At 36.6% G+C, this 16,489-nt stretch overlaps 1 protein-coding gene across 2 annotated transcripts in view; it reads left to right on the top strand.

Annotated features, from left to right (window-relative positions):
* PLPPR5 (phospholipid phosphatase related 5) overlaps window positions 1-16,489 on the top strand; it is a gene marked incomplete at its 3' end in the record, with an annotated part of 129,331 nt that overhangs the window by 39,172 nt on the left and 73,670 nt on the right. For both annotated transcript variants that reach the window (XM_082615939.1, XM_082615938.1), the window contains exons 2-3: window positions 1,221-1,353; window positions 7,194-7,444. In XM_082615939.1, the coding sequence (XP_082472065.1) occupies window positions 1,221-1,353; window positions 7,194-7,444 (384 nt within the window). The remainder of the gene's footprint in view (window positions 1-1,220; window positions 1,354-7,193; window positions 7,445-16,489) is intronic.

The raw sequence follows: 16,489 nt of genomic DNA, 5'->3' as shown, positions 1-16,489 counted from the left end.
TGGAAAGCTATGGCCTCTAGCCTTTCCTAGTTCAATTCTACCTTACCAGATAGGCAAGACTAGATTCCTTTAAAGTAATTCAGCTCAACATCTTCTGGTTAAACTTTGAACCCTCACATACTGGGAAGAAGAATTATAGTAGAGGAAAAGGAGGTAGAAGGAAGGATAAAAATTAAGAGATGCCTCATAATCTGTTGCACATATTGGGATAAAATTAGTCTCCTGTGATCTCCTTCTCTACCTCCCACTCATAATTTTGAATATCTGGTAATCATAGGTGTATCTTTTCACAAAGACCCCAAAATCACTTCTCCAGTGGATGTCAGGGACTCCCTATATAGTGCGTTATTTAACCTTGATAAGATGACCTAAAAACTAACCTAAACAATGACAAATTAGGAGACATGCTATTGGCCCCTGTTTCTTTTCTCATAATCTTATTTCTAGTGTGGTTGTTTGTGGTGTTAAATAGAGTCAGAAGATCTAGGGCTGAGTCAGAAATTTCTGCTTGGCTTCTGACTGGCCTTATGGGAAGCAAATTATTTAACCTCCTCAAGCTTTCATTTCCTCATCTGTAAAATGGTATTATGACACATGACACTTGTTCTAATACCCTGATGAGTGATTTTAAAGACCATGTATAAAAACTAATGAAATGGTACAAACACCAGTGGAAGGTAGCCAGGTCCTTTCATGAATCACATAGTTGAGTAAAGAATCTGTATCAGAACCTAATTTTTCTTCTCACTAGCTCTGTGGCCTTTGACAATTCATTTGAGTTCCAAGTCTTGTTTTTTCCCTTGTCAAAGAGGTATGATAATATTCTCTGTTTCATATAGTTTTTATGACGATTAAAATGACATATGCGGGCTTCCCTGGTGGCGCAGTGGTTGAGAGTCCGCCTGTCGATGCAGGGGACACGGGTTCGTGCCCCGGTTCGGGAGGATCCCACATGCCGCGGACCAGCTAGGCCCGTGAGCCATGGCCGCTGAGCCTGTGCGTACGGAGCCTGTGCTCCGCAACGGGGGAGGCCACAACCATGAAAGGCCCGCGTACCTCAAAAAAAAAAAAGGGTCAGGTTACCCAAATATGGTTCAGGTTTATATTGAGATTATTACCACTCAAAGGAAGTCCTTTTTTTGCATTTTTTAAAAATAAAAATATTCTACATTTATACTGGTTAAATTCTAATGTTCTTTAATCTTTTATTTCTTTGGAAGATAATAGTTGGAGAAACTGCTGTGTTTTGCCTACAACTGGCCACAAGGGATTTTGAAAACCAGGAGAAAACTATTTTAACTGGAGACTGTTGCTATATAAACCCACTGGTGAGGAGAACTGTGCGATTTCTTGGTATGTGTTCATTGAATTGTTTTTATTGTTGCTGAAACAATGTTTATGTATAAGCCAATTTTTAAAATGACCAGCATATTAACTGTATTCGAATATTAGATTATATTTTCTTTGAAATGTTTCAATTTGGTTTTTAAAAATAAACACTGCATACTATTTTCTCTCCTGTTTTGCAAAACTCCATTTGGTGGTGTCATTTCCATATTATTTTAAGGAAAACAAATCCCACCACACTTGGATATTTAAATTCTAAAAGAAACTAAAAATTATGTAATTAAAAGAAATGATTTACTATGTTTATTAAATTTCAGAAACAACGCTTAGGTAGAAATGATAATCTAGGTTGGTTATCGAACATCATGAAGGACAGGGAAAATAGCTGGACAAATAAAAGAAATGCTGTATTTGTTAATTATCATAAGTAGCACTCCATGAACTACTTCTGAGTTTTTTTTTTTTTTCCAAGAAATGGTACAAAAACCATTTTTTACAGAAATGTATTGGTGATTTTATTAGGGGACAAGATTTACTGATACTTTAAATCTCAAATTCTAGCACCAATGATATGAACATTGACAAATTACTGAAAATCATCTCAATTCAAAAGACACGTGGCCAAGACAGGTTTTTGTAACTGAAACAATAAAACTTAATATAGATTATTATTTCCTGGCTTTATCAAATAAGAAAAAATACATCTATATATACTAAATAACATTTAAGATAAATTCTGATCAGTATTAAGATTACGGATACTGTAACCCTTCGATATATTTCTCATATTGATGGGAACAAGATGAAGACTTTGGAGATATTATTCACAGATCACCTAATCTATATATAAACCCACTAAAGACTAATCAAATGTCATCATGCCTTTAAATCTCTCTGGAGACGAAAGGTCTTCATATCTAAGACTGTTCATGTTATTGCCATCAACTTATACATTCCCCACAGCCCTCATTTATACTGTTGAAGGGATAGCTTTTATATGAAACTTTAAAAGTTATATTTTTCACATACGTCAATACTGTGTTCTTGACCCATTTAATCTTTGCGTGAGAAACATTTAATAACAAAATAAGCAATACTATACTCAGAACTAAAGTATTTCAATGAAGTTGAACCTTCCTAAATATTGTTAAATTATATTATGCCTACTTAAGTAAAATACTTTTACTCATTTATGCACATATTTCTAAAGAATATACAGGCATACCTCCAAGATATTTGAGCTCAGTTCTAGACCACTACGATAAAGCGAATATGGCAATAAAGCGAGTCACATGAAGTTTTTGGTTTCCCAGTGCATATAGAAGTTACGTTTACACTCTGTTGTAGGTTGTTAATTGTGCAATAGCATTATGTCTTAAAAAAAATACATACCTTAATTAAAAATACTTTTAAAAATTAAAATCACTAAAAAATGCTAATCATCACCTGAGCCTTTAATGAGTTGTAATCTTTTTGCTGGTGGAGGGTCTTGCCTCAACGTTGACGGCTGCTGACTGATCAGGGTGGTAGCATCTGAAGGTTGGTGTGGCTGTGGAAACTTCTTAAAATAGGACAACAATGAAGTTAGCCACAGTGATTGAGTCTTCCTTTTACGAACGATTTCTTTGTAGCATGCAATGCTGTTTGATAGCTTTTTACCCATGGTAGAGCCTCTTTAGAAATGGTAGTCAATCCTCTCAAACCCTGCTGCTGCTTTATCAACTAAGTTTATGAAAGATTCTAAATCTTTTGTTGTCATTTCAATAGTCTTCATAGCACCTTCACCAGGATTAGATTCCATCTCAAGAATCCACTTTCTTTCCTCATCCATAGAAGCAAATCCTCATCCATTCAAGTTTTATAATGAGATTGCAGTGATTCAGTCATATCTTCAAGCTCCACTTCTATTTCTAATTCTTTTCCTATTTCTACCACATCTTCAGTGACCTCCTCCACTGAAGTCTTGAACCCCTCCAAGTCATCCATGAGGGTTGAATCACCTTCTTTCAAACTCCTGTTTAATGTTAATATTTTGACCTCTTCCCATGAATCATGAATGTTCTTAATGGCATCTAGAATGGTGAATCCTCTCCAGAAGGTTTTCAGTTAACTTTGCCCAGATCCAGCAGAGGAATCCCTATCTATGGCAGCTACAGACTTATGAAATGTATTTCTTAAATAATGAGACTTGAAAATCAGAATTACTCCTTATGACCTGCAGAATGAATGTTGTGTCAGCAGGCATGAAAACAACATTAATCTCATTGTACAGCTCCATCAGAGCTCTTGGGTGGCCAGGTGCGTTGTCAATGAGCAGTAATATTTTGAAAGGAATTTTTTTTCTGAGCAGTAGGTCTCAACAGTGGGCTTAAAATATTCAGTAAGTCATGCTGTAAACAGATAATGCTGTCATCCAGGCTTTGTTGTTCCATTTATTGAGAAAAGGCAGAGTATATTTAGCATAACTCTTAAGGGCCCTAGGCTTTACAGAATAGTAAGTGAGCATTGGCTTCACCTTAAAATCACCAGCTGCATAAGCCCCAAAGAAGAGAGTCAGCCTGTTTTTTGAAGCTTTAAAGCCAGTCATTTTCTTCTCTCTAGATCTGAAAGTCCTTGATGGCATCTTCTTCCAATAGAAGGTTGTTTTGTCTACATTGAAAATTTGTTGTTTAGTGTAGATACCTTCAGTAATGATCTTAGCTAGATCTTCTGGATAGCTTGCTGCAGCTTCTATATCAGCAGTTGCTGCTTCACTTTGTACTTTCCTGTTATGGAGATGACTTCTTTCCTTAAACCTCATGAATCATCCTCTGCTAGCTTCAAACTTTTCTTCTGTAGCTTCCTCACCTCTCTCAACTTCTTCTTTTTTTTTTTTTTTTGCGGTATGCGGACCTCTTACCGTTGTGGCCTCTCCCGCTGCGGAGCACAGGCTCCGGACGCGCAGGTTCAGTGGCCATGGCTCACGGGCCCAGCCGCTCCACGGCATGTGGGATCTTCCCAGACCGGGGCACGAACCCGCATCCCCTGCATCGGCAGGCGGACTCTCAACCACTGCGCCACCAGGGAAGCCCTCTCTCAACTTTTATAGAATTGAAGAGAGTTAGGGCTTTGCTCTGGATTAGGCTTTGGTTTAAGGGAATATTATGGCTGGTTTGATCTTCTATCCAGACCACTAAAACTTGCTCCATATCAGCAGTAAGGCTCTTCCGCTTTCTTATCATCTTTCAAGAACTTTTCCTTTGCGTTTGCAACTTGGCTGACTGTTTAGCACAAGAGACCTAGTTTTCAGCCTATCTCAGCTTTTGACTAAGCTTCATCATTTCTAGCTTTTGATTAAGAGTGAGATGTGTGACTCTTCCTTTCACTCGTACACTTAGAGGCTACTGTAGGAGTTTTAATGGCCTAATTTCAATAATGTTGTGTCTTAGGGAATAGGGGGTCCTGAGGAGAGGGAGAGAAATATAGGGGAACTGCTGGTTGGTGGAGCAGTCAGAGTACACACATTTATCAGTTAAATTCACTGCATTGTATGGGTGCAGTTTGTGCTGCCCCAAAACAATTACCATAGTAACATTAAGGATCACTGATCACAGATCACCAATAACAAATATAATCATAATGAAAAACTTTGAAATACTGGGAGAATTACTGAAATGTGACATAGACACACAGAGAGAGGAAATGTTATTGGAAACATGGTGCCAATAGTGTTGCTCAACACAGGGTTGCCACAAACCTTCCATTTGTAAAAAAATGCACTCTCTGCGAAGCCCAATAAAGCGAACCTCAGTAAAACGAAGTCCGCCTGAATGGCACACAGTAAAGTGTGCTTTTAAGTCTCTGCATGTTTCTTACTTCTTATATGATTTTATAAAATATTTGGGAAAGCTTGGTTTGTTTCTTGTTTCCTTGTTTATCATGATTTGGATGTTTCTAGTTTGTTATAATAAAATGGAAGCTTGTGCGCAAAGCATTACTGCATAATAAGACATCACTCTTCATAGTGATTTTATTCTGGAGGTCAGCACAGTGGATACACTCATGAGATCTCACTTTAATAAGTATCTTTGTAGTTAACTTCAATATTGGCCTTGGGCCTGATGCACTATTTTAATTCTAAAGCACATTTGGGAACTTCACAAGTATCAAGAGACATTTCCATATCCTTATCAAACATTCCTCTGTATTTTAAACAGGAAAACTTATTGTACCAGATAAAAAGAATGGTTTGGTTAAATAAAATGAGTACTTCTTAGCCTAGATTTCAAGAGAAGAGAGGTGAAGACTTGCCATTTATATTCCCATGCTAGACCATGAGATTTGGAAAGAGAGTATATACAGTAACATTTTATTGAGCTTTGTTCTTTTCCATTTCTCTGCTTCTGCCAGATTTCTGATTTTAGTAGCATTTACTTGTATGGCTCATGGAATGCTGGTAAGATGTAAAGAAAGCTTTTCATTGCTTCTTTGTAAGTTTTTTCAATAGAGAACTAAGGTCTTTGGTTCATGGTGGTTCATATGCACACAGAATTTTGCTGTGTGCAGGTTTGGGTGCAAGAACCTTGCATAATGTTACATAATATTTTGAAAATGAAAAGGATAGTCATGTATCTAATCCTGGAAAATTATTTGATCCTGGTGAGTTGCAACACAACTGCCAATAATTATGTAAAGGCTTAGGAAACAAACAATCCAGAAATATATGACAAAGAAAAAAAGCATCTAATTATCATAATAGAATTATATGACTTTTTAGTGAACCGACTGTTTGGGAAGTATTATTTTGGTATAGTTTTAAAATGTCCTGATGGATTTTATTACCCCAAATTATAAAAGAACGGATTTCATTACATCGATACCACATCCTTGCTGATTGTATCTGTAAGTTTATTGACAATGATGCCAAAGAATTTATTTTGCCTATCCTATCTAAGTAGAAAGATAAGTTTTGGCAATAATGACCAATGACATTGAATTTAGAAAATATTTTTGGTATTTGAGTAAATTGGCATGTTCCTTACAAAAGGAGAAAAATTTATGTACTTAATTTTATACCTTCAGGTAAACAAAGTAAATAAATTTTACTACTGCGAAGATAATTTAAACATTATAATCTATTTGCTTTATTATTTACTAAATTGTCCCAAATTTGATAAGTTGAAACTCAAGCCATAAAAGATAAGGCAGGACTTAGCTGTTATATGACTTTAAAAAATGTGTTTCTGATGGCGATATAGAGATTAATCTGAAAACATTCTGCTTTACTTAAGATTTTCCATGATATTTAAATGAAGACTGATGGCATTGGATTTTGCTGCTAATTGGCACCTCCAGCTGAGTTAATATCAGTTTGAATGAGCTTAAGAGGCATAATCAAAGGGAGATGACTGCTCTGCTTAATGTTAGTAAGATTTAAAAAAAATTCAAAAATAGGGAAAAAATAAAGATTACTAACATTAGCAGAAGGTGATAGACTGAACCCTCTCAAGGCAAACACGTCTCCATTTAAAAAAATCACATTATCCAAACACAGCCTTAGAATATATTTTCTTCTTTTATCATATGTCTTATAAACCTGCCGTGCATAAAAATGTAGCCAGTGGTAGACAGCTCAATATGTTAAATAATTTAACACTCCCACTGCTTCAGAAAGCAAAGGGAGGAGCTGGAGGGAGTGAAATGGAAGGAACCGTATGTATGTATATATATATATATATATATATATATATATATATATATATATATATAGGAACTATTTTATAGTTTCTAAAATATTTCCATCTTGGTGTATTGTAAATTGAACCACAGCAAACCAAAAAGTTAAAATGGTGTGTTTTCTTCCTCAGGAATTTATACGTTTGGACTGTTTGCTACAGACATCTTTGTAAATGCTGGACAAGTAGTTACAGGAAATCTGGCTCCACATTTTCTTGCCCTGTGTAAACCCAACTACACGGCACTTGGGTGTCAGCAGTATACGCAGTTCATCAGTGGGGAAGAGGCCTGCACGGGCAACCCGGATCTCATCATGAGAGCAAGGAAAACATTTCCATCCAAAGAAGCAGCTCTCAGTGTCTATGCAGCTATGTATCTGACAGTAAGTAAGAATTAGAAACCATTCTTAGTTTGTCTTTCTGGTAATTCTCCCAAAGCAGACATTATTTCTCCCTGCCATAATGGAAGTCACAGTAACAGCTTTCTGCAGGACATTTAATTTATTTTTAATGATAGCTGTTTGTACTATGAATAAAATTAAGTCAGTTGACTCTCATGAGATTATGTGTGGGTATTTGGTTGTATTAAAAAATATAGCCATTAGCATTTCCATTGAGAATATGTTTGTCTTTATTATTAAATAGGGCTTATTGGAAACAAATTTGTCCCATAGCAGTTGCCATAAACTTGTAATAGTGCAATTAAGAGAACTACCCAGGCCTCTTAGCCACCTACTCAAGTTCTCTGGTGAAGGTGGGGAAAGAGGCACTCTTTTTCCAGAAAGTTCTTTTGTTATTGGTAACTATATCATCTTAATATCTCAGTGAGTGTTTTAATATTTTCTCATAGAACTAACCAAAATGCCCTTAAAAATCATATATATTTTCTTTATTTTTGAGTATTTGCCATCATTTTAGTGGTAGGAGCCAGGCCCTAAGTGCTGCTATCTTAGGACATTTAGGTGGAAGTAAGTGGTCAAAGCTGAATGCATTAATGACAGGCAGGAGTACGAAGAAGGGCAGCCTTGGCAGGCAGCTCTTGACCCCAGTATTTATATGCATCAGTCTTTCCCTCTATCACCAGAATGTGCCTTGCCTGCTATATAAGGTTGAACTCCCGAAAGTGTGCTTTGAAGGCTTTTTTCCATAGCTACAGTAAAAAGTGCAGAAAATTTTTCCTTTCAGAGTTCTCCTGTCCAACAGTGCCAATAACTACTTATGATTTCAGCTCATTGATGAGACCTGAGGACCAATTTGAAACCAAATTTGATAATTTCTAATTACTTGAAAAAACACAGAATTATTTTTACCTTCAACAAGCTATTTGATTATGGAAATGTTTCTAACGCTCCTGATGCAATTTGTCAGTTTATCTCTAAAAGAGAGAATATCTGCTGTGACACCTCTACTTGAGATTGGAAATAAAGGTTACTAAAGAAAGGACAATTGAAGAGAGGAACTATGGCATCATACATAACATTCACAATGGCATGGTAATTTTGGAGGTCATAAGGGTGTGTGCATTTTAACATTTTAAAAGTTTTTAATCCAAGCTAATCTACCACTTACTACCTGGACTTCTTTTTTTTTTAATTAAATTAATTTTTTTTATATATACAGCAGGTTCTTATTAGTCATCCATTTTATACACATCAGTGTATACATGTCAATCCCAATCTCCCAATTCATCCCACCACCACGCCCACCCCCTGCCGCTTTCCCCCCTTGGTGTCCATCCGTTTGTTCTCTACATCTGTGTCTCTATTTCTGCCCTGCAAACCGGTTCATCTGTACCATTTTTCTAGGTTCAACATATATGCGTTAGTATATGATATTTGTTTTTCTCTTTCTGACTTGCTTCACTCCATATGACAGTCTCTAGATCCATCCACATCTCTACAAATGACCCACTTTCACTCCTTTTTATGACTGAATAATATCCCATTGTACATATGTACCACATCGTCTTTATCCATTCGTCTGTTGATGGGCATTTAGGTTGCTTCCATGACCTGGCTATTGTAAATAGTGCTTCAGTGAACATTGGAGTGCATGTGTCTTTTTGAATTATGGTTTTCTCTGGGCATATGCCCAGTAGTGGGATTGCTGGGTCATATGATAATTGTATTTTTAGTTTTTTTAAGGAACCTCCATACTGTTCTCCATAGTGGCTGTATCAATTTACATTCCCTCCAACAGTGCAAGAGGGTTCCCTTTTCTCCACACCCTCTCCAGCATTTGCTGTTCGTAGATTTTCTGATGATGCCCATTCTAACTGGTGTGAGGTGATACCTCATTGTAGTTTTGATTGGCACTTCTCTAATAATTAGTGATGTTGAGCAGCTTTTCATGTGCTTCTTGGCCATCTGTATGTCCTCTTTGGAGAAATGTCTATTTACATCTTCTGCCCAGTTTTTGATTGGGTTGTTTGTTTTTTTAATATTAAGCTGCATGAGCTGTTTATATATTTTGGAGATTAATCCTTTGTTGATTCATTTGCAAATACTTTCTCACATTCTGAGCATTGTCTTTTTGTCTTGTTTATGGTTTCCTTTGCTGTGCAAAAGCTTTTAAGTATCATTAGGTCCCATTTGTTTATTTTTGTTTTTATTTCCATTACTCTAGGAGGTGGATCAAAAAAGATATTGCTGTGATTTATGTCAAAGAGTGTTCTTCCTGTGTTTCCCTCCAAGAGTTTTATAGTGTCTGGTCTTACATTTAGGTCTCTAATCCATTTTGAGTTTATTTTTGTGTATGGTGTGAGGGAGTGTTCTAATTTCATTCTTTTACATGTACCTGTCTAGTTTTCCCAGCACCACTTATTGAAGAGACCGTCTTTTCTCCATTGTATATCCTTGCCTCCTTTGTCATAGATTAGTTGACCATAGGTGCGTGGGTTTATCTCTGCACTTTCTATCCGGTTCCACTGATCTATATTTCTGTTTTTGTGCCAGTACCATATTGTCTTGATTACTGTAGCTTTGTAGTATAGTCTCAAGTCAGGGAGTCTGATTCCTCCAGCTCTGTTTTTTCCCTCAGGGCTGCTTTGGCTATTTGGGGTCTTTTGTGTCTCCATATAAATTTTAATACTTTCTATTCTACTTCTGTAAAAAATGCCACTGGTAAGTTCATAGGGATTGCATTGAATCTGTAGATTGCTTTGGGTAGTATAATCATTTTCACAATATTGATTCTTCCAATCCAGGAACATGGTATATCTCTCCATCTGTTGGTATCATCTTTAATTTCTTTCATCAGTGTCTTAGAGTTTTCTGCATACAGGTCTTTTGTCTCCCTTGGTAGGTTTATTCCTAGGTATTTTATTCTTTTTGTTGCAGTGGTAAATGGGAGTGTTTCCTTAATTTCTCTTTCAGATTTTTCATCATTAGTGTATAGAAAAGCAACAGATTTCTGTGCATTAATTTTGTATCCTGCAACTTTACCAAATTCACTGAATAGCTCTAGTAGTTTTCTGGTGGCATTTTTAGGGTTCTCTATGTATAGTATCATGTCATCTGCAAACAGTGACAGTTTTACTTCTTCTTTTCCAATTTGTATTCCTTTTATTTCTTTTTATTCTCTGATTGCCATGGCTAGGACTTTCAAAACTATGTTGAATAATCATGGTGAGACATCCTTGTCTTGTTCCTGATCTTAGAGGAAATGCTTTCAGTTTTTCACCATTGAGAATGATGTTTGCTGTGGGTTTGTTGTATATGGCCTTTATTATGTTGAGGTAGGTTCCCTCTCTGCCCACTTTCTGGAGAGTTATTATCATAAATGGGTGCTGAATTTTGTCGAAAACTTTCTCTGCATCTATTGAGATGATCAGATGGTTTTCATTCTTCAATTTGTTAATATGGTGTATCACATTGATTGATTTGCATATATTGAAGAATGCTTGCTTCCCTGGGATAAATCCAACTTGATCATTGTGTATGATCCTTTTAATGTGTTGTTGGATTCTGTTTCCTAGTATTTTGTTGAGGAGTTTTGCATCTATATTCATGAGTGATATTGGTCTGTAATTTTATTTTTTTGTAGTATCTTTGTCTGGTTTTGGTATCAGGGTGATGGTAGCATCATAGAATGAGTTTGGGAGCGTTCCTTCCTCTGCAATTTTTTGGAAGAGTTTGAGAAGGTTGGGTGTTAGCTCTTCTCTAAATGTTTGATAGAATTCACCTGTGAAGCCATCTGGTCCTGAGCTTTTGTTTGTTGGAAGATTTTTAATCACTGTTTCAATTTCATTACTTATGATTGGTCTGTTCATATTTTCTATTTCTTCCTGGTTCAGTCTTGGAAGGTTATACCTTTCTAAGAATTTGTCCGTTTCTTCTAGGTTGTCCATTTTATTGGCATAGAGTTGCTTGTAGTAGTCTCAGGGTGGTTTGTATTTCTGCAGTGTGTGTTGTAACTTCTCCTTTTTCATTTCTAATTTTATTGGTTTGAGTCTTCTCCCTCTTTTTCTTGATGAGTCTGGCTAATGGTTTCTCAATTTTGTTTATCTTCTCAAAGAACCAGCTTTTAGTTTTTTTGATCTTTGCTGTTGTTTCTTTGTTTCTATTTCATTTATTTCTGCTCTGATATTTATGAGTTCTTTCCTTCTGCTAACTTTGGGTTTTGTTTGTTCTTCTTTCTCTAGTTCCTTTAAGTGTATGGTTAGATTGTTTATTTGAGATTTTTCTTGTTTCTTGAGGTAGGCTTGTATTGCTATAAACTTCCCTCTTAGAACTGCTTTTGCTGCATCCCATAGGTTTTGTATCATCGTGTTTTTGTTGTAATTTGTCTCTAGGTATTTTTTGATTTCCTCTGATTTCTTCAGTGATCTCTTGGTTATTTAGTAACGTATTGTTTAACCTCCATGTGTTTGTGTTTTTTAATATTTTTTTCCCTGTAATTGATTTCTAATCTCATTGTGTTGTGGTCAGAAAAGATACTTGATATGATTTCAATTTTCTTAAATTTAGTGCAGTTTGATTTGTGACCCAAGATGTGATCTATCCTGGAGAATGTTCCAGGAAGAAAGTGTAATCTGCTGTTTTTGGGTGGAAAGTCCTATAAATATCAATTAAATCTAGCTGGTCTATTGCGTAATTTAAAGCTTGTGTTTCCTTATTAATTTTCTGTTTGGATGATCTGTCCATTGGTGTAAGTGAGGTGTTAATGTCCCCCACTGTTACTGTGTTACTGTCAATTTTCTCTTTTATAGCTGTTAGCAGTTGCCTTATGTATTGGGGTGCTCCTGTGTTGGGTGCATATATATTTATAATTGTTATATCTTCTTTATGGATTGATCCCTTGATCATTAGGTAGTGTCCTTCTTTATCTCTCATAACATTCTTTATTTTAAAGTCAATTTTATCTGATATGAGTATTGCTACTCCAGCTGTCTTTTGATTTCCATTTGAATGGAATATCTTTTTCCATCCCCTCACTTTCAGTCTGTATTTGTCCCTAGGTCTGAAGTGGGTCTCTTGTAGACAGCATATATATGGGTTTAGTTTCTGTATTCATTCAGCCAGCCTGTGTCTTTTTGTTGGAGCATTTAATCCATTCATGTTTAAGGTAATTATCACTAGGTATGTTCCTATGACCATTTTCTTTATTGTTCTGGGTTTTTTTGTAGGTCCTTTTCTGTTCTTGTGTTTCCCACTTAGAGAAGTTCCTTTAGCATTTGTTGGAGCTCTCGTTTGGTGGTGCTGAATTCTCTTAGCTTTTGCTTGTTGGTAAAGCTTTTGATTTTTCTGTCGAATCTGAATGAGATCCTTGCCAGGTAGAGTAATCTTGGTTGTAGGTTTTTCCCTTTCATCACTTTAAATATGTCCTGCCACTCCCTTCTGGCTTGTAGAGTTTCTGCTGAGAAATCATCTGTTAACCTTATGGGAGTTCCCTTGTATGTTATTTGTGATTTTTCCCTTGTTGCTTTCAATAATTTTTCTTTGTTTTTAATTTTTGTCAGTTAGATTACTATGTGTCTTGGCATATTTCTCCTTGGGTTTATCCTGCCTGGGACTCTCTGCACTTCCTGGACTTGGCTAACTATTTTCTTTCCTGTGTCAAGGAAGTTTTCATCTATAATCTCTTCAAATTTTTCTTGGGTCCTTTCTCTCTGTCTTCTCCTTCTGGAACCCCTATAATGCGAATGTTGTTGCATTTAATTTTGTCTCAGCGGTCTCTTAGGCTGTCTTCATTTCTTTTTATTCTTTTTTCTTTATTCTCTTCCACAGCAGTGAATGCCACCATTCTGTCTTCCAGGTCACTTATCAGTTCTTCTGCCTCAGTTATTCTGCTATTGATTCCTTCTAGTGTATTTTTCATTTCAGTTATTGTATTGTTCATCTCTGTTTGTTTGTTCTTTAATTCTTCTAGGTGTTTATTCTTTAATTCTTCTAAGTCTTTGTTAAACACTTTTTGTATCTTCTCAATATTTGCCTCCATTCTTTTTCTGAGGTCCTGGATCATCTTCACTATCATTATTCTGAATTGTTTTTCTGGAAGGTTGCCTATCTCCACTTCATTTAGTTGTTTTTTTGAGATCTTATCTTATTCCTCCATCTGGTACATCACCCTCTGCCTTTTCATCTTGTCTATCTTTCTGTGAATGTGGTTTTTGTTCCACAGGCTGCAGGATTGTTGTTCTGTTTGCTTCTGCTCTCTGCCCTCTGGTGGATGAGGCTGTCTAAGAGGCTTGTGCAAGTTTCCTGATGGGAGGGACTGGTGGTGGGTAGAGCTGGGTGTTGCTCTGGTGGGCAGAACTAAGTAAAACTTTAATCTGCTTGTCTGCTGATGGGTGGGGCTGGCTTCCCTCCCTGTTGGTTGTTTGGCCTTAGGCGACCCAACACTGGAGCTACCTGCCTCTTTGATGGGGCTAATGGCAGACTCTGGGAGGGCTAATGCCAAGGAGTACTTCCCAGAACTTCTGCTGCCAGTGTCCTTGTCCTCATGGTGAGACACAGCCACCCCCCACTTCTGCAGGATACCCTCCAACACTGGAAGGTAGGTCTGGTTCAGTCTCCTATGGGGTCTTTGCTTCTTCCCCTGGGTCCCAATGCACACACTACTTTGTGTGTGCCCTCCAAGAGTGGAGTCTCTGTTTCCCCCAGTCCTGTGGAAGTCCTGCAATCAAATCCCACTAGCCTTCAAAGTCTGATTCTCTAAGAATTCCTCCTCCCGTTGCCAGACCCCCAGGTTGGGAAACCTGACATGGGGCTCAGAACCTTCACTCCAGTGAGTGGACTTCTGTGGCATAAGTGTTCTCCAGTTTGTGAGTCACCCACCCAGCAGTTATGGGATTTGATTTTATTGTGATTACACCTCTCCTACCATCTCATTGTGGCTTCTCCTTTGTCTTTGGATGTGGCGTATCTTTTTTGGTGAGTTCCAGTGTCTTCCTGTTGATGATTGTTCAGCAGTTAGTTGTGATTATGGTGCTCTCACAAGAGGGAGTGAGTGCACGTCCTTCTACTCCACCATCTTGAACTAATCTCCTCTTTATTACTTTTCACTACCTGGACTTTTAAAAAATCCCATCAAGAAAATTTTTATAGAGATAAGGATCAAATCCCATCCTATCCATTTTCTCTTCTGACTTCTGTACGATTTTCCAGTTACAGTTTCCTTCTTACACTCACTCTGCTCCCAACTGTGTTCCTCTAATTTCTCCTGATTTCCGCTACACATTTGAAGGTGCTTCTAGACTTTATATGAAATCTTCTAAGCCATGCGTATTCTTTCCTGTTCACTAAATTGCTTGACTGCGTGTTCCACCTCTCCTAGAATATGGAGCATTCAACCTTAATATGAAGATTTAAAAGTTGAGTGAATCAGGAGCCATAAAATTCTTTTCAATCATTGTCATCACATCTAAATCTGATGTTTGTATTTGTATCTGGGTATGAATTGTAAATGTATCTGAATATACACATGTGATCAAGCCAATGACTTTAGACAAATTTTGGAATACTCTCTGACCCCAAATATTGTGACATGGTTATCTTAGCACTGATATAGATGTTAGATTTTACTGTGTAAGCAGGGTGTGCCAATGGTGGTGAATGTGTTAGTATAGTGAGATACTTGGTCTTTTCATTCTGCCAAATGGTGTGTCTGCTGGCATTTGTTTTAGCAACTTCTTACTTTTTTTTTTTTTAGCAACTTACTTAAAGACATTTATTTAAACTGCTTCTGAATTATAAGCCACACTGTTCTAGTCTGTAATAAACATTTGGAGATGTTTTAATAATAATAATTATTATTATTAGCAAACATTTATTGAGCATTTGCTATATGCCAGGCATGAGTGCTTTACTTTTACTAATTTATTTAATACATTACTAGTTCTTATTTATGTATTTTAAAATTTGTTCTTTATTTATCATTATTATTATTGTAATAACTGATTATTTGTATTAATTTATTGAATCCTCATAACAACTTCAAGAAGTATATACTATTATTATGCACATTTTACAGATGAGGACACTCAGGAAGTGAAGTAACTTGCCCGGATCCATAGAACCACACTTTTTCCTGGCTACAATGATTCTAAATGTTCCAGAGAGGCAATCATTAAATCATATTAGCCCTAATATGTGTGTGGTTAGCTGAATTCCCTCCTGGTCCTACATAACTTCAGCATACATAAAAGTTAAAACCAAAGGTTCAGATGGTAGATATGTTTAGAAAAAAAAATTAATAACACTCCAGCATTCGGAATTCTTCTATCGTTAAACAGCGGTTCAGACTAAAAGTCAGCATTCCTGCTTGTAATTACATTGAAGGGTACCGCTGTCTTTTTAACAATAGATTCTGTTCTCTGCTAACTGCTTTTCTCTCTTCTCCACCACCCCTTTGTGTGTGTAAGTGTGGGTGGCTGCCATGGCAACTCTGAATATAACTCCTACTGCAGATGGAGGGAGTAGTCAGGATTTGCTGTTCTGTTTGAACCTGTACATATATTTCTTCCCAGTTTCACTGGAGACACCTTGGGGAAACTTTATAAGATAAATGTTGGGGTGTTTCAAATTAATACAGTCTCATGAAACACTTGCCAGAATTTTGACATGTAGGTAAATAGGGGAAGACAGCCATATATTCAGTATTCTCTGTGGAAATAAGCTTATTGCTATATTTAGGGAGAGAGATTTGTTTAATGTGGTGAAGGTGTTATAAATGTATGTAAACACATAAATAAAAATAAATGAGCCCTATGAGGAATTATGTGAATAAGAACTGAAGAATATTTTCCTGCTGCTTCTCTTTGTGGATTAGTAAATAAAATTAAGGAACTTGAACTCTTCCTTAGCATCTGACTTTAATTAAGGCTTTGGAGATAACTTGATCACAGAGTTGTTCTCTTTTGCTTTACTAAGAACTTTCAGGAAAAAAGAAAATCCTATGCCTATTTTTGCAAATGCTGTTGGTTTCCC

Source organism: Mesoplodon mirus, assembly GCF_964341445.2.
Source record: "Mesoplodon mirus genome assembly, chromosome: 3".
NCBI lineage: Eukaryota > Metazoa > Chordata > Mammalia > Artiodactyla > Ziphiidae > Mesoplodon > Mesoplodon mirus.
The sequence above is the reverse complement of the archived record's forward strand: the minus strand, read 5'-3'. Positions and strand labels throughout refer to the sequence as shown.